The 21,134-nt window shown below is 41.0% G+C and overlaps 1 protein-coding gene across 1 annotated transcript; it reads right to left on the reverse strand.

Moving 5' to 3' along the window:
• Window positions 1-12,607: 12,607 nt before the first annotated feature.
• LOC132769206 (protein BTG1-like) lies at window positions 12,608-16,498 on the reverse strand. Its single transcript, XM_060765903.2, has 2 exons — window positions 16,091-16,498; window positions 12,608-13,275 (listed from the first exon to the last, which is right to left on the reverse strand). Exons 1-2 carry the CDS (start codon window positions 16,206-16,208, stop codon window positions 12,917-12,919), a joined length of 477 nt encoding a protein of 158 aa, XP_060621886.1. The 5' UTR covers window positions 16,209-16,498; the 3' UTR covers window positions 12,608-12,916.
• Between the last annotated feature and the right edge of the window lie 4,636 nt (window positions 16,499-21,134).

The raw sequence follows: 21,134 nt of genomic DNA on the forward strand, positions 1-21,134 counted from the left end.
CTAGGACTTGTGAAACACATCTTCAGTTCCCCACTGAGCTCAAGAACTTTAAATCAATCTCTTTTATTGTGTTGCCTTCCCTGCAAGGTCTTTCTGAGAATTCAGTAAAGGGCAGCGTTGTGTGTTGTCTTGATCCCATCCATGGAAAGGGAAAACATGAATGTATCTAGGAAAACTACATGTGTCTAGTGAATTTGCATTAGCAATGGGGTTGTCGTTACAACGGAGGAAGGCTGGGCACACACACCACACACACATACAGAGAGTGAGAGAATCATAGTCGAAAGAAACCCCAAGGGCCATCCAGTCCAAAAAAGTGGGTTATCCCACCCACAATTGAAGGGGTTCGTATCCTCTGAATCAATCATTCAGGTCACTTTTTTTTTTACCAAGTCTGCATCTCCCAACATCCTTACCTCTTTACTACACAGCCTGGGAATGTTGGGAGTTGCACCCCAACAAAAAGAGTAGACCCTTGACTTTCAACCACCCAGATCTAGGGCTGATGGGACTTCAAGAGCAGACAGATCTGGGGCAGATGGGAATTGTACCCACCAGATCTGGGGGAATGAGAATTACAGCTGGCCAGATCTGGACCTGTTGAGAATTCCAGCCTGACAAGGTCTTGGGCTGATGGGAGTTGCACCTCATTAGCTGTACAATTTGAATGTGTGAGGAGGGGAAGGACTAGCGTGTCCTTTGACTCAAGCAGGAAAAGGTATTTTGTTGGCTCTAGAAAGGATGTACTGACTACATCATAACAGTATTATTATTACTACCTGCCTCTCCTCATTGATTAGGATGAGGGAACAACAACAAAGATGTAACGTAATATTACACATAACATTTGTTAAAATAAAGAATTTTTCCTTACTCTCAGAATAGTGGCAAGATTTCCCACACAAAGTATGCAATCAGCAACAAAGAGAGCTTGTTGCCAACAAACAAGCACCCATTAGAAAAACGTTATAAAGATTTACAGGCATTGGGTGCATCTACATTTGCCCAGGAACAAAATCTGGAATTTTTAATTCAGGCTGGATACACACATAGATATCTTGCTTTCTTATTATTTCCTCTTACGGCTCTTTCCACAGCTGTATAAAATCCACATTGAACTGGATTATATGGCAGTGTGGACTCGGATATTCCAGTTCAAAGCAGATATTGTGGATTATCTGCCTTAATATTCTGGATTAAATGGCTGTGTGGAAGGGCCCCAAGAGATATATTCCAAAACACATACATCAGGGGCATCTTAGGCTGAATCTACACTGCCATATAATCCATCTTGAAGCCGGTAATCTGGATTCAGAAATTTATTATATGGCACTGTATATTGGGCTTTAGATCACTGCTTCTTAAACTGTGAGTACAGACCCCAAATAGGGTCCCCTTAGCTCAGTGTTGAGGTCACCAAACATTGGCAACCAGAAAGCATTTACACAAATCAGTTAGCAACAAAGTGCAATGTTTACAGTAGACTCTGCAGAAAATGCTTCATCTGTACACAAAGATCAGTTTGTTTAAGCAAGTCTTATAATTACTGCTTTATTTTCAATAAATGTTTGATTGTTATACCTATTATATATTGTATACCTATATACCCAGGGTCACATAAATATTTTTCAAGGGTTCATGAGTGGAAAATGTTTAAAAGAAGCCCTCTATTAGAATCATTATTTTATTATTTGGCATTGTATATCTTTTAAATGTGTTGTGCACCACCCAGAGCCAGGACATAACATGGTGTCATGAAGAAATCAACACAGCTACGGGGACTCTGGCACTGTCATATAATGCAGTCAGTGTAGAGGTATGGCAGTTCAGTTCAGCTAAACCACATTATATGAATCTAAATGGCCATATAATATGGTTTCAGACTGCATTATTTGACAGTATGGCTAGAGCATCTGTCTTCCTTGGTCATTTTAGAATTGCATAACTAATTTCAGTAGGGTCAGGGGCACTGTATAAATCAGAATCCGTTCCCAAGGAATGCTTTGACACCTCACAACTATAGGATTCTGCTTTAGCTGTTTTGGCTCTATCTTAGGGGATCTAATGAGGAATGGGTCCTTAGAATTCAAATCCCGAGAGCTCCTCTAATGCCTCACCAGACTGTAAGTTCCATGATTCCATGTGGTGCAGCCAGGGCCGTAGCCAGAAAGAAATTTGGGGAGGGGTTGAAAATTTGGGGGGGGGGGGTTGAAAATTTCACGGGGGGGGGGGGTTGAAACCTGTCTCCTAGCTCACGCTGAAGCAAAGAGCACAGCAGGGGGAAGAGCTCCGCCCCTGTCAACCACCTCCATCAAGTCTGGCCTCCTTAATGAGAGCATTCAACACCCCCCAACAGCCCCAAATGGACAAATGAATCAATTTATGTAGATTATTTGAGACACTTATACTTGCCCAGATTTTTCACATTGTAGCCTGAATGTCTGCCACAAAATTATAAATATGATATCACTAATATTTTTGCCATGACTGCAAAACAGTCTAAACAGTTTAAAGAGTATATAGGAGGGAAATCGCGTGGACAAAAATAAAGTCTTGTTCCAGAAAACAAATAATAATAATAATGGCTATATGGGATATTCATGGTTAATTTTTTTGCATCTCATATTTTAAAACTAATGCAAATGAACACATAGTCCAAATACATACTTCGCTTTATGAGCCTCCCCTAAGAGAAGAAAGAGGTTTTTGGCAGAATGAGGTACTTCATTTTATTCCAGTGACACATCGCAGATGAATCAGAGAATTGCTCTCTTCATAGAGAGCAATTTCAATGGAAGTCACTATCAGCTTCCAAGAAAATCAAAATGTTATCTTTTCCATTTGTTAAAACAGGTGACGAGAACTAACGCCTTGATTTACCACCTTCTTTTAAAATGCTATTGATGAAAAAAGATGCCTGTGTGTCAGCAATCAAGAGTGATTCGGAAAGCAGTGATTGCTAAATGCTGCAAGCTCTTGCTGTGACATAATTCCCATTGACCTTTCGTTGTTTATTATTGTGTTTCTCTTCATGCTGATTTTGAAATGCTTTAATTTTCGTGTGCTGCCTAGAATGAAATCTTAAATACTTTGGTAGGAATTATCCCCAGAATAGAAATAGCAAGAAAGCAGCTATTATTGTTGAGCTTTTTCCACCTTTTGATAAAATCTTTATGATTAAATTGAAGACAAGATTTTATTTCAACTTGTTTTTTTTAAATGTTCAGTCATATCTTGTATGTGCCAACTGTTCTTTTGATGGCTAGCTGTGTGTTCTGTGGCAACCTACACAACTATATTCAAGTGAATATACTGTATCAGCAAATCAGTCTAGTGAAAAAAAGGTTTGAGTACATTAAAAATATCTGACATGTTCCCCAGATCCTTCGTTACACTCTATGAGTTGATTTATATGTTTTTGAAATGAATTTATTTCTGCTCACTCCATTTTGGACAATATAGGAAATGTCAATTTTCACATTTGCTACACATGAATATGTATGTCAAACAAACTAGTCAAATGTGGGCTAGGCAAAACCATGGTTAGGTGGATCTGTAATTGGTTAAGAGAATGACTCCAGGTGGAGTTCACCATGCTTCCTCTTCATCCTGGAAAGAAATGATGAGTGGAGTGCTGCTCGGCTCCATCCTGGGCTGGGTCCTGTTCAACATCTTTATTGATGACTTAAATGAAGGGTTTGAAGGCATCAAGTTTGCAGATGACACCAAATTGGGAGGGATAGCCAATACACCAGAAGATAGGAGCAGAATTCAAAACGATCTTCACAGATTAGAGAGATGATTGGCCAAAACTAACAACAAAAGTTCAACAGCGACAAATGCAAGATACTCCACTTAGGCAGAAAAATTAAATGCAAAGATACAGAATGGAGGATGCCTGGCTCGACGGCAGCATAGTTTCTAAATCCAGGGAAATCATGCTACTCCTCTATTCTGCCTTGGTCAGAAAACACCTGGAATCACACTGTGTCCAATTCTGGGTGCCTAAGTGGGTGCCTTATTTTAAAGGAGATGTTGTCAAGCTGGAATGTGTCCAGAGAAGGGCAACTAAAATGATCAAGGGTCTGGAGAACAAGCCCTATGAGGAGAGCTGGGCATATTCAGCTTGCTGAAGAGAAGGCTGAGAGGAGACATGATGAGGGCCATGTGAGAAGAAGTCATAGAGAGGAGGGAGGAGGGAGCAGGCTTGTTTTCTGCTGCCCTGGAGACTAGGACACGGAACAATGGCTTCACACTACAAGAAAGAAGATTCCACCTGAACATGAGGAAGAACTTCCTGACTGTGAGAGCTGTTCAGCAGTGGAACTCTCTGCCCCGGAGTGTGGTGGATGCTCCTTCTTTGGAGGCTTTTAAGCAGAGGCTGGATGGCCATCTGTCAGGGGTGCTGTGAATGCAATTTTCCTGCTTCTTGGCAGTGGGTTGGACTGGATGGCCCATGAGGTATCTTCCAACTCTATGATTCATCTCCTTGAGCTTAAATTCTTTCATAGTACAGCATTTTTCAAATATCAAAAACCATTATATTTAGTGCTTATTGAATACAAGTCTAACAAAGATAGTTGAACTATACAGAATAAAGTTTTGGTCATGTTATTTGTGAAAATGAGTTATCCCTTCCCTCTGTTGAAATGTGTTCCTATTGAGTTCTAACAAGAAACTGCAGAAGTTAAAAGAATAAGTTGATTTCTAAAAAGAAAAATGTGAGTTAACATATGCAAGAAAGAACATATGGGCACAAAACAGGCCATTGCTTATAGTTCTTAAAACGAATAACAATTTTAACCAACATATACTTATCAGTATTTCAATGGGAAGTGTGAGCCTGCATTTGGCTGATGAGATAGTCAAGTTAGTTAGGATTGTTGTTGTTGTGTGTCTTCAAGTCATTTCAGACGTAGGGCGACCGTAAGCCTAAAGTTTAGGGCGGGGTCTGGGTAAACGACCTTGGAGGGCCGCATCTGGCCCACAGCCTAGTTTGGGGGGCCCTGATCTAGGAAGGGAAATTCAATTATACAAACGGCAAACTGCATGTGCAATGTGAGCAGTCACCCATTTCATAATCAAATTTTGAAAATAATCAAGGGGAAGTTGAAAGACTGAAAAGAGGGTCAGTTGTATAAGAACTTTTATTTAGGACATCAGGCTAGTGAAGTTCAATAAAGACGGGTTCAATATAGTTAGTCTAGTAATGGGCAAAGTGTGTGTGATTATCTGGAATAGAGCAATCACTGAGCACAGCGTCTGTAGAAAGGAATTGGGCTCACTGCTGTTTCAGTAATGTGTCATCAGCCCAGGGACAGATGCGATTGAATTAGAGGAAAGCGCATCAAAAGAAAAATGGAAAGTCACAACCTATTAGACTCTGTGAGTTACAAAAGGCAGCTCTTTTCTTAGAACACATTGTAGTAGTGTTGTCGACACTCATAAATTCAGGCCAGTTATAAATGTTATGAAAAATGTTGCCCTGAAAAGTATGCCAGCCTTAACAAAACCAAGAATTATGTTCTTGGCTGTAGTGCACATATTTATCTCAAAGGTTTTACAGTCTGCATTCCACATTTGCTGGAACTAGGGGTGCAAGACCCCCACATAAGTGGAAAATACAAATTTAAATTTTTTTTTTAACCTGAGGAAACACCTTTGTAGGAATCTCTGGATCTCCAGCATGAGAACCCTAGAGATTTTGCCGGATGCCTTCTTTACGAACTGGAAGTTGGCCATTGAATTGCATTGGAGTACCAAAAGGTTCATAAAAGGTGTTCTCCTTAGGGATTTGTAAATCCTCCAGTGTGACTTTGTGGTTAATATCCAGCAGAAGTGAACCATAAAGTTGTGCTCGAGAACCTAGAGATTCCTAATTTTTTTTTCCATATCAGGAGTGACTTGAGAAACTGCAAGTCACTTCTGGTGTGAGAAAATTGGCCGTCTGCAAAGACATTGCACAGGGGATGCCCGGATGTTTTGATGTTTTACCATCCTTGTGGGAGTCTTCTCTCATTTCCCCGCATGGGGAGCTGGAGCTGGCAGAAGGAGCACATCTGCACTCCTCCCAGATTCAAACCTCCGACCTGACGGTCTTCAGTACTGCTGGCACAAGAATTTATCCCATCGCACCACCGGGGGATCCAAGATTCCTAATGGAAACATTTTAATCAAAACCATGAATAATCAGTCCAGAACTGATACAAAGATATTTTTTCCTTTTTGTTTTAACTGCATTGGACAATCAACTCACTCTTGCATTATGACATGCCAAAGCAATTGTTATATGAATTGCAGGTGTTGTGGTAATCACTATTGTTTTTGCATTTAAATCCCCCGATCTCCCTGTTAATATTCTCCCTTTGTATCCAATACCACTAACTTAGGAAATCTGAAGAAATAAATTGTGATTTATGAAAGCTTATACTGTAAGACATTTGTTAGTTTTTAAGATGCTACAAGGCTGTCATTTAAGGACTGACCTATTTATGTTTTTGCCAGTTTTAGCGTGACAGCATTGGAAGTTGAGTTGTTTACAGTTACAAAGATATGTAAGTTAATAATACAGAACTACATTTCACATGCCATAAATATATCACTTAAATTGTGTTAGGTGATGATAATTTGGAAAGCAAGAGCTGTATCTTCCCTGTAACACACGACTGTTTCACCAGTTTTGGATGGGAAGGGGCAGGAAAGAAGGCAGGAAGGAAAGATTTTTCAATTTTCAATAATTACATTTATTTTAAAAAACAACCATTCAGTGTGTTTGTATGCTGCCATACTGCAGCATTTAATTCAATTTCAGTGTTGTCTTTTGTTCTTCCAGGTTCTGTTTTCCCCTGCAAATAGAATGCTGAATTGGCATAATTTCACCCATGTAATAGAATACCCACCGTGACATAATCCATGTAGAGTGCCAGAAAAAAGTCTGAAAAGGCAAAATGCTTTAGTTTTTTCTAGAATGGGCTAAGCCTGTAATCCTTACCTAATAATCATATTTACTCAAGTCTAATGTGCAAGCAAATCTAAAGCACACCTCCGTTTTCAAAACTCTGCACCCAAAAAAGTATTTGTTGGCATATGTAATGTGTAGCAGCAAAAAGTGAATTCTTTGTAATTTGGCCAAAAAAATGTGTACTTTACAGATGCTGCCTGCTTAGAATTCCTTCTGGAAAAGCAAAAGTGTTAGAACACCATCCCAAGGAAAAGAAATCTTGGGGTGCATCTATGCTGTAGAAAGAATCCACTTTAACTGCCCTGTCTCAATGCTACGGGGTCATGGGGTCTGTAGTTTGGGATAAGGGGGCTGCCAAAGAATGCAGATTCCTCACCAAACTACAACCAGTATTGCCTAGAATTGAGCCTTGGCCATTAAATTAGATGGCAACCCTCAGATAGGAGATCCAGATGCTCCTTTAGTAGCTTCCCGTTTTGCTTTGGCTCAGCACTAAGATTACCACAGAACATTAATCTAATGTGCACCCCAATTCTGGCAAGGCAATTTAGCCAAAAAAGGTCAGCATTAGATTCAAGAAAATACAGTAATTCTTACACCTGGCCAACAGGAAGCCCTTTTGACTCGCTGAGGTTTTTCCTCGAAAAAAGGTTCGGAACTGGTTTAGAAATGATTTAGTAAGGTGTCTGTGGTGAGATGTTCAAATGGGGAACAAAGTGTATCAAACACAAAAGGAAACAGAAACAAACAGCCCATGATCTTCCCAGGCAGCAAAAAATTAACGTTTATGTGTAGAAAAGGTACATAATCAGTATTCTAATTATTAAATATATGCTGTTTGATTGTTTGATACTGTTGCTGTTGACTGTGATTTATGGCGCCTCTATCATAGTTTTCTTGGCAAGAAGAAGTTTAGCATTGCTTCCCCTGAGGTTGAGAGTGTGACTTGCCCAAAATCAGCCTCCGTGTTGGGAGTACAGATTCAAGCCCTGGGCCCATAGTTCAGCACAGAAGCCAATACACCATGCTGTTTCTTTGGAAACTTGTAGATACTGCTAGTATTGCAATTACTGTATATTAGTTGTTATAGAACAAGGGTCCCCAAACTAAGGCCCGCGGATGTCACTTTTCAATGTCATTTACCCGATCCCCGCCCTAAACTTGAGACTTAAGGTTGCCCTTACTCTGAAATGACTTAAAGGCACACAACAACAATCCTAATTAACTTGATTCTCATCAGCCAAAAGCAGGCCCCCACTTCCCATTGAAATACTGGTAAGTTTAAGTTGGTTAAAATTGTTCTTCATCTTAAATATTGTATTGTTCTTTGAAATATGATATGTGCAGTCTCTATAGGAATTTGTTCATGTTTTTTTTCAAAATACAGTCCAGCCCCCCAACAGTCTCAGAAACCATGAACCAGCCCTATGCTCAAAAAGTTTGAGGATAACAACATGGATGTAGTATTGTCCTGATATCTTGCTTGTGGGTTTTGCAAAAAAAAAAAAAAAAAAACACAAAAAACTGGTTGGCTATCAAAGAAAACCAAATGCTGTGTTATAGAAGTCTTTGGTCTGATTCAAAGGGACTAGCATCTTTGAAACTGAAAGGCATTTCTACTTCATCAGTGTATTTCATGATTCTTTCAATACATCTTACTTGTTAAATTTATTTTCAAATTGGTTATAGTTTTCAGCCCAAAGATTCCTTATTCAGGGCAAAAAATACATTAAAATAATGTGCAATATATTTTCCGTAATAAAATCACATTAATGAGAACAGAAACACGTGCATCCATAAGAGTCTGTGGCACCTTGAAGACCAACAGGTTTAATGTGTTTGTGGTTTTCATGGAACTCCATTTCTATTACATGGAAATGGAGTTCATTTCATCAGAAACAATGATTCCTAATGTTTTGTGGAATACAGATTCATCGGCTAGATCCAAATGAGGTCTGAAGAAGTGCAGGGTGATCCCACTAACACTCCAGTAGAGTCAGTGCCGTCCACACATTGTAACACCACAACCCATACATCTTGTTCCAATGAGACCAAATTTATTTCTGAGGTGTTATATAGATACAAAATGGCTAAAGCGCAGGTAGCAATGACAGCAATAGTCATCAACACAGACATCCCAAAGTCTCTGAGCCTTGAAACAACAACACAAAGAATCACAGCACTTGATTTAAGCTGAGTTCAGCAAACAGAAGCATCAAGCAATTTCTATAGCTGCTTTTGAAGGTGTTAGGAATACAAGAGCAAAACTAATAACACATGGACAAAGCCTACCCCATGACTAAAAAATCCACCCCCTAACTTAATATATCATTTGATTTCTCAAGTGGCTTTGTGTTACAGGACTCTTATTGGACAGACCTTACATGGAGCTCCAGCAACTGTACTGTGATCTAATAAGAATGGAAGAGTATTTTATATATTTTTTTAATCTTTATTGATCACACGTCTTTACTGATTAATCCTTGGTAATGTTGACTCTACGCTAAAGAGCTTCTTTGCATTCAAAATACTTTCCCCCCAATAACATGGCACAGCAAAAATACAAAAGGCTGCTGTGATTAGTAGAATGGTCAACACTAGAAAGCAAAAGATTTTATATTCGTTTCTCAGCAGAACCATAACTTTCCATTATGTGCAAAAGGTAACTCTTCAACTCATTTTTCAATAATGGTAGTGTTTTGCTTCTAACCAGGGGTGTCCCCCCTCTTCTAATATTAATGGCTGGTCTACTTCTCACATTTGTATTTTATTATTTTATCCACTTTTTAATTTTAAAAAGTTTAATACAAGCTGCTTCTCATTTGGGATGTAGTCTTTACACTGTATTGTAGAGACTAACTGTTTGGTTTTCCCATTTCTTTATCACAATTAACACCTTCCTTATTGAGTTATTACTGAAAAACAGATTAAATGCCATGGTTTAAAAATACACAAAACCTTCAAAATGAATAATCTCTGTACATATTAAACAAAATGGAGTTGGCCTATTGAACTATTATTACCCATGTCTTTGCTTCTTGAAAATGTGTGCTTTTTCTATTACATGGAAATGGAAATAATTAGTAGTTTCTCCATAACAAAAAAAACCCCAAAACAAATAGCAACCAATCCATGTTTACTAAAAAATAAATATAACTGTTCAGTAAGACACACACGCATCTTATTCAAGCATACCTATGCATAGTATTGAAGCATGATGGATGGCTGATACAAGCAATATTCTGAAGAGAACTTCAGAATATTTCACCAGATAATAAAGGTTTATGCTGATACAGTAATCTGGAAGAACCAGATTACTGTATCAGCATAAACCTTTTATTATCTGGTCAAATATTACCATGGATATCCAAGGCAATATGAATCAAGGTTTGCTATTTTATCTAAACTCTGTTTTAGAAATTAATGGAATCTAAAGTTTTATTTTCTCATAAAATAAATGGAGCTACCCAGAACTTGATATTAGCAAGGAAGTGGAAGTCCTATTTGGCATATTTTTTTTCTCTTATCAGACTTCTACATTCATAGAAGCTGTTTTAGCCATTGGTAACAAGGAATTCCAAGGAGGCGAGTGCTCTTCTACAGACAGCCCAGAAACGAAGCCGGCAGAATGATGCAGCAGTCACTTCATTTGCACCAGCCCATTTGGTAGGACATGGTGAAATCTAGTGCACTGAGAAACTAAGGACTTGCTTGAGGAGACTGCCTTCCTCCACCTCTATAATGCAGGCTATTAGCCTCTTAGAAGGCAGGTAGCCTCTTCAGGTTTGCTTCTATTTTCCATGCATGTTATTGGCATTACAACCAAACACATTTGAAAACCATTTGTTGCAAAAATGTTTGTGAACAGCTGAAATGATTCAGCTGCAAATAATCCTTCTTTAAAAATCAAAGTTTAAAAAACAGATGTTTTCTGCAAAAAGAAGGAATATTCTCTTTAACAAGCAAAGAAGATACAATAATCTCCACCATCTGCTTTATCTACAAAAGAACAGTGTTTTAGTTCTCTTTTTGAAAATTCATTTCATCTGGGTGTCCAAACAGACAGGGAATTGTGGGGGTTTTAGTATGGGACTACCAATTCAATTAATACTTCTTTTGTAAAAGGAATGCTAGAATCTAGATTTCATTTGTCTTTCATATTCTCTGCTCACATTACCAGTCAAATATAACATAAATATAAAAGAAAAGCAATAGTTTAGGTATCACCAGATTTCATTATATTCTTAACATAGATCTGGCTTTCTAACTCACATCAATGATTATGTATAAAGATATTACTGTAGGAGTAATTTAAGAAAATTGTTTCCTATAATCAGAACTTTTCTCATATTAAACCTCCCAAAATATTTGATATGTAAGAATCTATTTCTTTTTTGAAAGCTGACTTCAGGGCTCACCATGGTGCTTGTTTCACACTACAAATATAGTATATCCTAAAATATCAGTGGAAGATTTCCAAGTTACAGCTCATTCACCCAATATTTATTGACAAGTCTCAAGTTAGTAATTTATATATTTAAAATAGCTATGTTGCCAAGTCTCGAAAAATTTATTGCAGATGAAGTTACATTGAATTCATGTGGTTTAAACATCCGAAGTGGTGGTTTGTGTCAACTAACAGAATGTTTATCAGACTTACCTTTTAAAAATAAGTTATCAAGAGCACCATTCAAAAGCAGACTACATCAATGATATTTTGAAATGGTTAGATGCTAAACTTCCTCCCACCCCCTTTCCAGCCACTTTGAATTTGCCCAGACTTGCCCCTTCCCTCTTACCTTTCACCATATTAGTGTAACAAAGAGCAAGGCTTGTTGGTTCCTTGCCAAATGTACAAAGAATCCACAATGTCCTCTTTCATTAAATACAGAATTTCACTTGGCATCATCAGGCCTGAAATACACCTAAGGCAGTTGTTTGATCCTAAAGCACTTAGTGGATATGAAACATTGTTTGGAAACAAAAAATAAATAAAACTATTTACTGTTGAAAAGCAAACATTTGCATTAGAAACAGAAGGAGTTTGTAGAATCTGTTATTTCAAATATTTTTTAAAATAGGAAACCATGTCACATGAAAATAATTCCCAGTGAAATTAATGGAATATAATTATACCCAATTAGGTTGTTTGGCCTCAGGACTTTCCAGCTTTAATAAAATGTTCTGAAAGCTGAAGTTTTCCCAGTGACAAATTATATAAGCAATTACATGTTTCTTTCAACCAGTATATTTTTTTAATCCTGCATTGATCAATGTAACATATTAAAATGTTGGTTGTTGTTTTTTCGGAGCAAGAAGAATAAGCTATGAACAGTTGGTTTTTTTTTTAAGTTTTACTTCCCAGACATTTGTTTCCATGCTTGACAGCTGTTTGGGAAGAAAGAAACCTGGCCTGGATATTTAGATTGGACACATCATATTTGTTCTATGCAGCTGTGTTTATGACCCCGGAGCAGCCTGTACTGCCAAGTCTCTGGAGAGGTTTAAAAATTCCAGTTGGTCAGCGTGTCTAATTCCCACCCACTCGCCTTCCTTCTCTATACCCACCAGCAAATTATTGCTCAATATGTGTGTTGGGGGTGGGGAAGCTACTGTGAACTAAAAGGCATTATTAAAATAAAAAGATTTAAGTTAATTCCTTTTTTTATTACAAATAGCCAAGGTTTCTGTTTCCAAAATAGAAATCTGTAAAACAATCGTCTTGACTGTACAATTTCATTTACAGTATACAATCCAGAAAAAAGTACACAGTTAAAGAACTTTTGTTTTTATACACTAGCCCTTGGCCACAAAACAAAGGATTTGGCAGTACTACTACAACTTTAATGACTATGGGGTGAAAATCGGCATATCAATTACATCATCTAACTTCATTATCAAAGTGGGATACATACATACATCATTGTACAGGGCCTGTGAATTGTGTTTTTTTTTTTAACTGGACACGGTCATCATGTTGTAGCTCTTGGAAGGGCTGGCTCGCCCAATTCTCCACTCTTCTTTACAACTGCTCCTGCTCTCCAGGGCTATAGTGTTCTTCGCTCCCGGTTGTTGCTGTGGGCCTTCATAGAGGACACAGATGGACCCATCCTCCCCGATGCGATAGGACACTTCAAAGGGGTCGACCCAAAGAGTTAATTCACTGGGCAGGAGTTGGAAAAGTCTCTCATGGCTGAGTCCGATCATGCACGCCGCTTTGCCTATCAAGGGGTCCATCTTGTGATTGATGCGGATGCAGCGGTACCCTGAGCCTTTGGAGGGCATCAGGGGAAACCAGTGGTGCTTATAATGGTCTGCAAAGGGGAACAAAAGGAAGGGAGGGAGGGGGAGAAAGGAGTCATTACGGACTGCATGGAACACACACTATGGCATGCCCATGACAGCCACATTTAAATACTTGAAGATGGAGCAGGCTTGTTCATTGCTGCTCTGGAGACTATGACATAGAACAATTGGTTGAAATTCCAGGAAAAGAAATTCCACATAAACACCAGAAAGGATTCCTGATGGTATCCTGTTCAGCAGTGGTCTCAGAGTGGTGAAGTCTCCTTCTGTGGCCATCAATTGGGAGGGGGTGGGTTATGTGTTCATGCATGGTAGACTGGGGTTTGACTGGATGGCCCTTGAGGTCTATTCCAGCTGCAGAACCCTATGATTCTAAATAATAATAAAGGTAAAGGTTTCCCCTTGAAAATTAAGCCTAGTTGAGTCCAACTCTAGGGGGTGGTGCTCATCTCCATTTCTAAGTTGAAGAGCCGGCATTGTCTGTAGACACCTCTTTGGTCATGTGGCCGGAGTGGCAGTTAACTTCCCGCCAAAGCAGTACCTACTGATCTCACATTTGCATGTTTTCGAACTGCTAGGTTGGCAGAAGTTGGGGCTAATAACAGTTCACCCCGTTCCACGGATTTAAACTGCCGATCTTCCGATCAGCAAGTTTGGCAGGTTAGCAGTTTAACCTGCTACGCCAACACGACTCCAAAATAATAATAATAATAATAATAATTATTATTATTATTATTATTATTACCCGCCTCTTCTGATGACTTGAGGAGAGGTACAACAAAGTCAAAAACATATGAATATAAAATATGTACATAAATTACATATATAAAAACATAAACTATAAAGAACTTGTACCAAATGCAGATGCAGAATTGACATATAGTAGCAATGGAGTATAAATCAAAACTCATGATTGAAAATTGACTGGGTTGACCTGGTGGAAGGGATGACACTTCAATGGTGTTTTAAATTCCGACACCTTGTTCAGCTATAAGAGCTCACCAGTTGGGTTCTGGTTGGTGGGAGTAAGCATGCACCAGGGGACCTAAGTAGCCTAAGGGGCGGATCGTGCAGGTGAAGGCAATCTTCTTGGTAACCTGGACGCAAACCACGTAGGGCTTTAAAGATCAAAACCACCATTTTGTGCTTTGCCCATAAATTAATTGGCAGTCAGTGTGTGACTTGAATATGGGTGAAATATGCTCACTCCTAGGTGTTCCTATACCCAATCTGGCTGCCATGTTTTGAACTAATTGGAGTTTCTGAACTTGGTGCATTTGTGCCCAATGTAAAGCACATTGCAGAAGTCCCACCTTGAGCTTATCATGTGGATTACCATCTTTAAATCCTCAAATTCTGTAACACACAACTGACCAAAGGAAAGGAGGAGGATTAAGGAAAACATTAGAGAAACTGAGGCAAGTTGAGGGAGAGAGAGCAGAAAATCCATGGATGCTCGAGTCCCATTATACACAATCTCATAGTAAAATGGTGTCCCTGATGTAAAGTGGCCAAAATCAAAGTCTGCCTTTTGGAATTGGGGGTGAGGGATACTTTCAAGTCATGGAGGATCTGTGGTTACAGAATCTGTGGAAAACCAAGAACTATAAAGGAGTCCTTAGGATCTCCCCAAACCCTCCCCTCTATAATGGGGAGTTCTTTTAATTCCCCTCAAGGCTCTTTCATCAAGCTGGGCTGAGAGGCAAACCAGAGGCAGAAAAGGGGTCTAGGAGAGAAACAACAAGGGGGCAGAAAGATCTTGGGAAGGAATTTCTTTGGAGGTGCCCCTCCAGGGAGTGCCTGAGGCAGCAAAGGGACATGAGGGCTCCCTTCCTCTCACCCTCCCCCCACCTTTTCTTCCTTTCCCATCCTTCTCCTCTTCCTCCCTTTTCTCCCATCCTTCTATTTTTCGTCCTCCCTCACTTACCTCCCTCCCTCATTTCCTTCCATTTGTTACTTTTCTTCCCCCTTTATTCCTTCTTTTTTCCTCCCTCCCCCTTCTCCTTACTTCTCTCCCTTACTTCCTCCCTCACCCCTTTTCTTTCTTACTTTCTCCCATTTTCCCTCCTCTCTTCCTCCCTCCTTTCCTTAATTCATTGTTCTTCCCTTTTTACTTTCCCCCTCCCTTTCTCTTTCCCTCTCTTCCTTACTCCTTCTTTGTTACTTCTCCTTTGCTTTCCCCTCCCCTTGCCTTCCTTTCTCTTTTCCTCCTGCTTTCCTTCCTTATTTTTTCCTTTCATCCTTTTTTCCACCCTGCCTGCTTTCCTTTCCTTCCTTCTTTTCCTAGTTTTCTTCGTCCGTCTTTTCCTCTCTTTCTTCCCGTTTTCGTTCCTCCTTCTCCATTTTCCTTTCTCTTTTCTTCCCCCTTTCCTCCCTCTTTTCCTTCCTTCCTTTCCCCCACCTTCCTTCCTTCTTTCCTCCCTCTTTTCCTTCCTTTCTCCTTTCCCCCTTTTCTTTCTTCTTTCCTCCCTCTTTTCCTTCCTTCCTTTACTCCTTTCCCCCTCCTTTCTTTTCTCTTTTCCTCCCTTTCCCGTCCCCTTTCCTTCCTTCCTTTCCCTCTCCTTTCCGCCCCCTTCCTTCCTTTTCCCCTTTCTTCCTTTTCCCTTCCTCCTTCCCCTTCCTTTCTTCAGCCTTTCCCTTCCTTTCTTCCCCCCTTTCCCTTTCCCCCCTTTCTTCCCTTTTCCTCCCTCTTTTCCTTCCCCCTTCCCGTCTCCTTTCTTCCCCCTTTTCTCCCCCCCCCGTTTCTTCCTTTTCCCTTCCTTCCCCCCTCATTTTCCTTCTTTCCTTCCTTCTTTCCTTCCTTCCTTCCCTCCCTCCCTTCACCTCGCAGCGCCTCCTGGAGGGACTCGCTGAAGCAGCGCAGCTCCTCGTCGTCGATGCCGCCGGGCGTCCGGAGGAGGCGGGTGATGAAGCCCGCCGCCGTGGAGATCTCCGTCTTCATGGCCAGGGCTGCTGCTGCTGCTGCTCTTCCTCCTCCCCGCGGCTGGGCCTCGAGCGCGCCGGAGAGAGAGAGCGAGAGCGGGAGAGCGGGAGGCGCAGAGGGCGGCGAGGGGCCGTGTCGCGGGGGCGGAGGGTGGGCGGCGGGGGGAGAGCCGCTGGAGCGCTGGGGAGTCCCTTCCGCGGCCGGCCGAGCCGCTGTTCCTTCTCCTCGGCTCCGCTCCGCCTCCTCCCGCCGCCGAGACCAAGTAAACAGATCCAGGCAGAACCAGACAAGAGGCGGCCGTTCCCCCGCCCCGCCCACCGCCACCACAGCAGCAGCAGCAGCCAGCGGGGCGGGGCGGGGCCAGCGCCAGCCAATGACGCCGCGCCCTGCCGCCGCTGCATCATAGAAACAAGGCGTTCCGTCTCGAGGACGCCAGGACGGCTCTCCCGATTGGGCCAGAAGTGACACCCGCCTTTCTCATTGGTTAGAAGGAAGTGTGTATGTGAAGGGGGGGAGGGGGAGGAAGGTTGAAAATGTCGGTTGATGGAAAGTCTGCCTCTTCCTCGCCCCAGCCCTCCCGCGCGCGCCTGCCTGCCTGCCTGCCTCTAACAGTGCTGAAGAAAAGTTAGGGAGAGGGCGGGGCTTCTGGGTTTGCTAACCAATGAGAGGAAAGGACTCGGAGACGGGTGGGGCAAGAAAGGCTAGTGCGCCAGTCAGTCAGTTTATTTATTTGGTTGCTGCGGCGGTTGGCGGGGGAGAGGGAGGGGTTGCCTAGGAGAGGGGAAGGAGCCAATGGGAGTTCGGGGAGGGGGCGTGGCTTAGTCGCCCTGCGAGGGAAATGTTTACTATCTGGCGGTGACGTAGACGTCGCGCGGGCGGGGCTGCAGCCCCCAGGGAGGGAGACAATGGGGAGAAATCTAATCTTAGGCCTTGCAGGCAACACGGGCCTCTCTCTTGTTTTCTATTATGATTCATATTAGCATTCGGTGCCTTTACCCCAGATATGGGCACTCTTCGACCCTCCAGGTGTTTTGGACTTCCAACTCCCACAATTCCTAATAGCCTACTACAGTTCCCAGAAGCCCCCAGCCTATAAACTCGAGAGCAGTACATGTGAAAAAGATCTTCAAGTCTTCGTGGACAACAAGTTAAACATGAGCCAACAATGTGATGCGGCGGCAAAAAAAGCCAATGGGATTTTGGCCTGCATCAAGAGGAGTATAGTGTCTAGATCCAGGCCTTGTGCCTTGATCAGACCACATCTGGAATATTGTGTCCAATTGAAGAGAGATATTGACAAGCTGGAATGTGTCCAGAGGAGGACGACTAAGATGATCAAGGGTCTGGAGAACAAGGCCTATGAGGAGCGGCTTGTTCAGCCTGAAGAAGAGAAGGCTGAGAGAAGACATGATAGCCATGTATAAATATGTGAGAGGAAGTCATAGGGAGAATGGAGCAAGCTTGTTTTCTGCTTCCCTGGAGACTAGGACAGGGAACAATGGCTTCAAACTACAAGAAAGGAGATTCCACCTAAACATTAGGAAAAGCTTCCTGACTGTGAGAGCTGTTCAGCAGTGGAACTCTCTGCCCCGGAGTGTGGTGGAGGCTCCTTCTTTAGAAGCTTTTAAACAGAGGCTGGATGGCCATCCCGAGAGATGGCCATCCAGCCTCTGTTTAAAAGCTTCTAAAGAAGGAGCCTCCACCACACTCTGGGGCAGAGAGTTCCATTGCATTCAAAGCACCCGAGAGGGTGCTTTGAATGCAATCTTTCTGCTTCTTGGCAGGGGATTGGACTGGATGGCCCATGAGGTCTCTTTCAACTCTGTGATTCTGTGATTGCATTGTGCTTTAGTAGTTAAAAGTGGTCAAGCTGCATTAATTATATAATGTAGATGCACCCTCAATTATTATCTGTGGGTCCTAACTGCTGGAACATTTTACATGACCATCCCTATTCATTTCCTCACACATCCCTGTTATTGTGAGGAAACGAGTTGTGCAGTGGCCAAAGATGACATTAGCAATGCCCAAAACATTTTCTGCTCTCTGTTCAAATTCTTTGTCCTCTTGTAAGGGAATTATATTATCATGTATAAGTAATAATGCTAATTTTGGTGTAAAATCAATCTCTATTTTTATTATTGCTCATATTTCTCTCGCTTCGGCAGCATATAGTAGCATGGCACTTGCGCAAGAAGCCTTCTTTTCTCCAAGCTATACATACCCAGATCCCTCAGCCCCTTCTTGTTCAATTGCTGAAGTCCAGATGCAGGGATGGGCCTGTTTCCCCTGTGCTTATTTCTAGAATTTTTTTTAAGGGCAGCATTTGGAACGACATCATTTGCAGTACTGCATAATTAAAGGGGAGCCCCTGGTGGTGCAGCGGGATAAATTGCTGAGCTGCTGAACTTGCTGACAGAAAGGTCGGCAGTTCAAATCCAGAGAGCGGGTGAGCTCCTGCTGCTAGGCCCAGCTTCAGCCAACCTAGCAGTTCAAAAACATGCAAATGTGAATAGATCTATAGGTACTCCTTCTGCGGGAAGGTAACAGCACTCCATCCAGTCATGCCAGCCACATTACCTTGGAGGCATTTACAGACAACACCAGCTCTTCAGCTTAGAAATTAGTACTAAAAATTAGTACTAAATCAACCTGAAATTGCCTGATTATGTGACATCACCAGACTGCTGATGTATTTCCAGCTGCTGATTGCTGGAGCCCATGACAATTGTCAGCATATGTTACAGTATTTATTTTCTAACCAATCTACAACGTGAGCTGGTATGTACTGAGAGACAATTGGCTTCTGTATCTTCTGTATCAACAGACATTTCCCAAAGAAATAAAATGTAGGTTGTGTCATAGCATACATGATTGAAAGGTCTATTGTTTTTGATAGAAATGTGTCCCAATATACTGTATTAAACATAATCCCCAAAGCATCGGTGCCAGAAACTTATTGTAATTTGTGTACACATTAATACTAAATTATTACATGTTGACAGGGCTATGGAATATGTCGTCCTCCAGATGTTGAACTGCAACTTCTGTTAATTCTAGTTAGTGTTGCAAGTGGTGAGGGGTGATAGAAATTCAGAATCTGGAAGATTCCTTGTTAAAGGTTCTCTTACTTATTTATGAGATGTATGATAGAATGCAAGCCAATTTTGACCCAGATCTTTCTATCTGCTGCTCTTTTCAGAAAAAAGGAAACTGAATTAATGTACTCATGACAGTTATATTGAGTTACTAATGGAAAAAGGGAGCCTGCAGAGGATCTCCAGCTTGGGATGGCTAAAAATAGCATTACTGGAAGTAGAAAAAGTATTGATGTTCTAAACAGACTGGGTCATTGTGTCAGTTTAACTGATGAGACAGAGCTAGTATTTTCAGCAGCAAGCAAGTGCATACAATTCTTGAAAGAATGAAATGATTTCTGAGCCCACAAAAGTCACTTTTAACAATTATGGCCAGTATGAGATCATTGGCCATACTGCTCATTCATCTTAATGGTATAAAGAGAAATTCAACCCTTAGAAATTAATCAGTATCTAGATTCATTGTGTACTTTGGGCGATGTCACTGGCACTTTAGATTAAAGTATCTGATTTGGGAAAGAATTGGAATGCATTATCATTATCCTGGGAATTTGTGAAATCTAGTAAATAGTTTAGAATATTTGCTGTAGATAAAGAAGCTTGGATCCAAACTACTCTGTGTATAAATGGAAGGAATGTCCAATCAATCAGGCAAGGAAATTGATTGGTTCATTTTCATCCATTTGTCCCTCTCCCCATCTGCCACTCTCTGATGTAAAGGATTAATTTTTACTCAGGAGCAGTTTTCTGCACAAAAAACAGGCAGCAAGAGAAAGACAAGAAAGTGAAGATATATACATAGAAACCTATAAGGTCTTTTAGATCTTGATTAAAATTGCATGAGCAATAACAGAGGAGAAAGGCAAGATCTACATAATGGTGTCTATAACAGGTTAGATGAAGTATGACCTTGGGATACAGCTTGTAAGTGTGGATATAAGAGTGGATGCACCTTTTAAGGTTGTTTTTTAGCTGTTTAGCCCTCCAGACTTCTTGTACCATCCTTGAAAAAGAATTGCAGTTCAGCTTTTAAATACTGTAGATTGCACGAAGCCCGATGCAGTTGTGCATTAAAAGTTAAATTAAAACATTAAAAAGGTTTACAGGTATCCCCTACCATAAGCATGTATGCCCATGCGGTATGGAGAGAGTAGAAACTACCAGGCATGCCCTTTTAGAATGTCACATCTATTAGGATACTTTATCTGTTTTTATTACTCCCATTGTATAAAAGATCCCTGGCAGAAATGAACTTGTGTGATTTTAAATGAATGTCTTAATAATTAATGTTTTAATGAACTGTTTTATTTGTAATTATTATTTATCATTTGTATGTTGGCATCAAATAGATGCCTGTTGGGAAGTTGCACTGAATCCTCCCCCCCCCCCCGGGGGGGGGGCACGAGAAGGACAAGATACAAATATGTGAAATAAAAAAAATAAATATTATCTAAAACTTCTTATAGTGATCCATTGATCATTTATAGAGTGGCTATGTTTTGTGTGTCAGCTATAAAAATAAGGAAGCAGTTTGTGGACGATTTTGGCAGGTAAAGTTTTAACTTACTCGTTTTATTATCCACTAGCCATCCCCTGCCATGCCTTGCTGTGGCCCAGTCTAGTGATCTAAAAAATAAAGTCATGAGAAAGTGTTGGTTTCTAATATGTGTAATTTCTTTATGCTTGTGTGTAAACAGTATTTGATTATGTTTTCTTGCCCTGGTGAAGGGAGTTGGACTGGATTGCCTTAAGTATATTCTATTGGTCATAGGGGTTCTGTGTGGGAAATTTGCCCCAGTTCTATCGTTCGTGGGGTTCAGAAAGCTCTTTGATTGTAGGTGAACTA

The sequence above is a fragment of the Anolis sagrei genome, chromosome 2 (genome assembly GCF_037176765.1).
Source record: "Anolis sagrei isolate rAnoSag1 chromosome 2, rAnoSag1.mat, whole genome shotgun sequence".
NCBI classification, from domain to species: Eukaryota; Metazoa; Chordata; class Lepidosauria; order Squamata; family Dactyloidae; genus Anolis; species Anolis sagrei.